This window comes from Arachis ipaensis, chromosome B05, assembly GCF_000816755.2.
Source record: "Arachis ipaensis cultivar K30076 chromosome B05, Araip1.1, whole genome shotgun sequence".
In the NCBI taxonomy this organism is placed as follows: Eukaryota; Viridiplantae; Streptophyta; class Magnoliopsida; order Fabales; family Fabaceae; genus Arachis; species Arachis ipaensis.
The window spans coordinates 24,036,344-24,041,739 of record NC_029789.2 but is presented as its reverse complement, the minus strand read 5'-3'; the positions used below and the strand labels follow the sequence as shown (position 1 = coordinate 24,041,739).

The window sequence follows — 5,396 nt, the reverse complement described above, 5'->3', positions numbered from 1 at the left end:
ATCCACCGGTGGAAGTGCATTTCCCGGGAGATGTCTACTGCCCGCAGCCGTTCGTCGCAGAGGACCCCTTTCAGTCATCCACAATCCATCAGTATATGCCTTACAATAGTACCTACGAGGAGGGTGGTTCATCGCAGGGGGAGGTACACAGGACCTGATTGACTCTATGGATCGAGTTGGTTGGACAAACTTTTCATCTTTGTTTGATGGCCTAGATCAATTCATTCCTTCTCAGGCATCACCACGCACACCCACCGACTTAGGACTTGCACTTCGACCGTCTGATTCAGGTAGTCACCCCCCTGTCGGAAGGAGGAGATCTGTTTCTGTAGGTGACACGGCCGGATCCCAGATGCGCCCGTTCGAGCCATCGTTGTTAGAGGGCCGTCGTTTATCGTATGCGGGGGCTGATGATGTGGGGGAGGAGGCACAGGCAGGACGTCCCCGCCGCGACACTCGAGCACCTTCATGTGGTACAGGTGGGAGGTTGGGACATGGTGGACACCATCACTAGTTCACGTTATGGTTTTAAGGTGAGTTGTTATCGTCCGATGGTTGTATTTTTTCCTTCGTTTGTAATTTTTTATGTTTTAGTGTGTCGGACTTCGTGGTTGTAACTTTTTACGGTTATCTGTGTTGTTATGTTTTAAATTCGGTGTTGTTAATGTCCATGTTGTACTGGTTGCAAACGTGTGTGATCATTTGACAAGAAAAGAAAATACTGCATTCATCTTTTTAATCCTAAAACATATAACATGACACCGACTAGAAACGAGAATTTAAGTAAACTGAAAATATAACAACACTCAATCTCCGACCCAGCCACGCCGCTAAGTGCCAGTGACATGAGGACAATGTCTCCTAGTATGTCCTGGTTGCCTGCAAATTCCACATCGCTTTCCCGGGTCAGGCTCTACGTCGTCCATCTCGTTACGAATTCTTGTCGACACAGGTCGGCCATCCATCGATCGTCGCAGGTGGGGATTAGAACGGAGAAGTTGTCCTTCGTGGGGTGGCCACACTTCCTCATCAGGCAATGGGGGAAACTCCATCTGATATACCCGGAACACATTTTCGACCCGATAGACATCGTCGACATAAGACTGCCAATCAAGCCTGGCATGGGCACATGCTGTAAGCGCGTGGGCACATGGGTAGTGCAATACCTGGAAGTAGCCGCAGTCACACCGTCTTTGCCGGAGGTATACTCTGAATCTGGATTGAGACCCTACGCTGGCTATCTCATCGACGGTGAAGATCGACGTCGCCCTGTCGTGTGATATGACAAGCATCTGCGTGATTCCCTCCCTGTTGGCAAGTATTGCCTTTTGCAAGAACTGTGAAAAGATCTGGCCACATGAAACCTGTGCTTCTGCCTGCCGATTAACTCTAGGTAGTATTGTGCCTGCTCTTGGGTCTTCGAGTATGCCGCGCTAACAAGATGTCTTTTGGCTTCTTTACTCTTGAAGTTTGTTGCGAAATTGGACGCAATGTGTCGGGCACAGTAAACATTGTATTCCCAGCCACAACCCTCTCGCTCCAGCGCAGCCTTTATGGTAGCATGCCTGTCAGAGATCAGTAGAACATCTGGTTGCGTAGCCACATATCTCCTTAAGTTGGTCAGAAAGAAGTACCATGCATCTGTGTTCTCCCGTTCCACTAGCGCGAAAGCTATGGGAAGAATGTTGTTGTTTCCGTTCTGTGCTATTCCCATCAACAAGGTACCCGTGTACTTACCATACAGGTGTGTTCCATCAACCGAAACTAGAAGTTTGCAGTGCTTGAATGCCTCGACACACGATAGGAATGACCAGAATACTTGATGAAACATGACGCTTTCACGATCGAGGGTGTTGTCCGCATAGTATGGTCGGGTTTGTAGGTCAACAATTGTCCCTATGACGAAATTGCAAATTCGTAAGAGCATGAAAACTATTACAAAACTAGTATGCAATCCGATAGATAGGCTTACCTGGAACAAAGGTTTGCAACGCATTGAAGTATCTCTGTAACTGGTTATAAGAATCATCCCAGTCTCCATAGATTCTCGCTATTGCCTTTTGTTTCGCTAGCCAAACCTTTTTGTAAGACACCTTGTATCCGTATGCCGACTCCACGGACCCCTGTAACACTTTTATGCAAATGGTTGCGTCTGCTTGAACCATGGGGAATATGTGCTGGCATATGACATTTGAATCCAGTTGAGCATGATCTTGCGAAGTCGCAGACGCCAAACAAGTGTGAGGCCCTTGGTATTTTCGAACTTCCCAAAATCTGGACGCCCTCGTCTTCGCAACCCTCACCATCCAGGAACATTGGTCACCAAAAAGTTTGCATCGACAAACATACCTAGTATGATCTGACTCCACTACTTTGAATTCTGCACTTCGACGGATGTTGTAGTTCTTAACAGCAAGCATTGCTGCATCCTTAGTCAGGAATTTCAGGCCAACCTCTAGCTCCATTTCACCGGTCAAACCATAGTTGCTGGGTATGTCCTCCGCATTTGTCGAGTTCATTGGACCAAGACTGAGGTGCAGGTAATGGTCGGGGGTGCCGCTGGAAAGAGCTCCGACCCTTGCAACATTGATCGGTTCAACAACACTTGGGATGACCCTTTTTCCCTGAACCAGTTGGGTTTCCGGAACAACCTCTGCTTCCTCTCCACTATCATTCTCAATCTCGTCTTCCTCAGATGAGTCAGCCAACCCGTCGGCCATTCCTTCCGGATACGCAACATGGACATTCGGGAAGGGACGTCGGTCAGGTGTTTCTGTATTTTGGGCGGGGGCCACGAAGGCATTAAAAGACGGACTATGACCCCTACCTATGTCCAAAAATAGAATGCCTTCACCAGCACCAGAATTTCGCACTTCCTCCACGTTATTCGAACTAGATGAGCTGCCCCCCACATCTTGGAGCTTCACGCAGAGTTCCATCGAATAGATGCTTCTGATACTACGATGATATGAAAACATCATCGACACGTGCTGGTCAGATTTAATATGTATTTTCTGATATGTAAACGAACTTGCTACAGCAACGGACATCCTGTAAATGAGCGTACTGATCTCCTTTTTTTCAATCAGCCCAGTGTTCATCAGAATCATATTTTTAAGTTGTTGCAGACACGACTGTGGGGAAATCATTATCCAAAGTGGGTCGTCACACATAAAGGTCACTCCCTCAGCTATATACGAAATTTCACCGTTAGGATATATGACCACATAAATATATTCAGATGCCATTATGACACCCAAAAATTAGTGAAAGTATCTCCTGTGAGAGTGGAATTTTCGGAGAAGAAGGAAGGGTAGAAGAAGTGAGAGTGAGAAATGTGGCTTTACTTCTGCTGGCAAAGGGTTTTTATAGCCTAGCCGTTGTCCCAATTCGTGTGCAGTACACACAAATTTGTGATATTTCGTGTGCGGTACAGGAGACATGGATTCTGAACTCAGCCGTACACCCATTTCGCTGATGCCTGCTCTGAGTTCCTCCTTCCATTTCGCTGCTGCCCTCATGGAAATGGGATAGCCATTTCGTGTGTGGTTGGCATGACATGGATTGCCCATTTCGTGGGCACCATAATTGAAATAGAGTTCATTTCTATTTCACGGGCAGAGGCCACAAAATGGCAATGCGCATTTACAGAAACATTTCCAGCCATGCGCATTTTGGGAATTAATGTTTTTTAGATGCGCATTTAGGTAAAAAAGCCACTGTCACGAATCACAATTATATATATGTAGCTAGTGTGAGGTGAGATTTTTTTTATATTTAAATTAAATAAATACAAGGGTAAAGTAGTAAATTAGTCCTTACGTTTGGGTGTAATCTTGTTTTAGTCTTTAAAGTTTAAATTGTCCTATCTGAATCCAAAACAGTTTCAGTTAGCTTCAATGTAGTCCCACCGTGAGGTCAAAATTAAATAATTAACGAAATATCCTACATGACAGCAGTATAAGAATAAGATGGATAATCTGAAGAATAAGTACAAGTTCCAAAGGCACAAAATTAACCGTGGATGCATCAATGTATTTATTTATTATTTTTCTTACAATTTAAATGAAATATTTCTATAGAACTAAAGAGAATGATAAATAAATGTATTGATGTATCCACGGTTGATTTTGTACCTCTAGAGCTTGTACTTGTACTTATTCTCCAGATTATCGACCTTGTTCTTATATTGCTGTCATGTAGGACATTTCGTTAATTATTTAATTTTGACCTCACGGTAGGACTACATTGAAACTAAATGAAACTTTTTTGGATTCAAATAGGATATTTTAAACCTTAAGGACTAAAACAGAATTATGCGCAACACGTAGGGACTAATTTAAACCTTTATGCCCAAACAAGATCATGCGGGTGAGGCGGCTGCTGCCGGGGTCAATGTTGAGGTCGTAGAGGTTCCTATTCCAGAATATAGTAAGAAGCGGAAGAGAACAATTGAGGTGAGTAGCAGGGAGAACATGGAAGAGGAGGGGCCTATTTCATCGATCAACACCTCCTGCCAGGCACTAAGGACTTCTTCCATGATTGTGACGTTGCCGGTCAGGCGAAGTCCTATACCACGCTATCCTTCGCTTGGCTGCTATCATTATGAAGGTGGAGTCAATATTGCTGTCTCAAGTGGCTCTTTTGGATGGCATGCTTTGCTAATCCCAAGCAAAATCTGGTAGGTTGAAGGAGCAGTTGGGGGCATTGAAGGCTGCTCGGTTGAAGCCTGTGAAGGATGGTGAGGATTCTGGTTCGGAGATCCTCCGTCTCTCCGAGTTGAAAACTTTGCTTTTTTCCCAAGTGTCTCGGGAGCGAAAATGGGCATCCGATGCTGAGTTGAGAGTCGCTTCCCTGTTTGCCAATGTGGAAACTTTAAAGATTGAGATTGCCATGCTAAATAAGGAGAATGAAGGTTTGCTTACTGATGCAAAAGACACGATCTCTACAACGGAGGAGGTTTTGAAGGCTCAGGTTCGGGTGTTGGCACCCGATGTTAACGTGTTAGTCATAGGGGTCTTCTAGACCGTGAGGGATGGGGCGATCGTGGATTTAGAATAATTTTGTTTGTCTTTATCTTATAAGTTTGTAAGCCATCTGTTCGGCATATATATTGCTTGTTTTTTGATGCAACAATTTCTTTTTGTTTTTAAGCCGTTTAGTCGGTGACTTGAACGTCTTTGTTGTCTTGTTTTGGTCGTTTTGTTATGAATTGTGTTTTAGGCATCTTGGCAGGATGAATTTGTACGTGTTGCTAGTTTCTTGAGATATCTGTTTCGTTGGCCTCGGGGTTAATTGTGCCCCGGTGGTAGCCGTGTTTGTTCATACTATCTGTTCGAGTAAAAATGTTAAAAATTCAAAAGGAAATTTTATTTTAAATAAACTTTTTATTAAAG

At 44.3% G+C, this 5,396-nt stretch overlaps 1 protein-coding gene across 1 annotated transcript; it reads right to left on the bottom strand.

Annotated features, from left to right (window-relative positions):
- LOC107640388 lies at positions 831-2,939 on the bottom strand. The gene is made up of 3 exons (XM_016343912.1): positions 1,973-2,939; positions 1,365-1,896; positions 831-1,308 (listed from the first exon to the last, which is right to left on the bottom strand). The coding sequence occupies exons 1-3, from the start codon at positions 2,937-2,939 to the stop codon at positions 831-833; spliced, it is 1,977 nt and encodes a 658-aa protein (XP_016199398.1).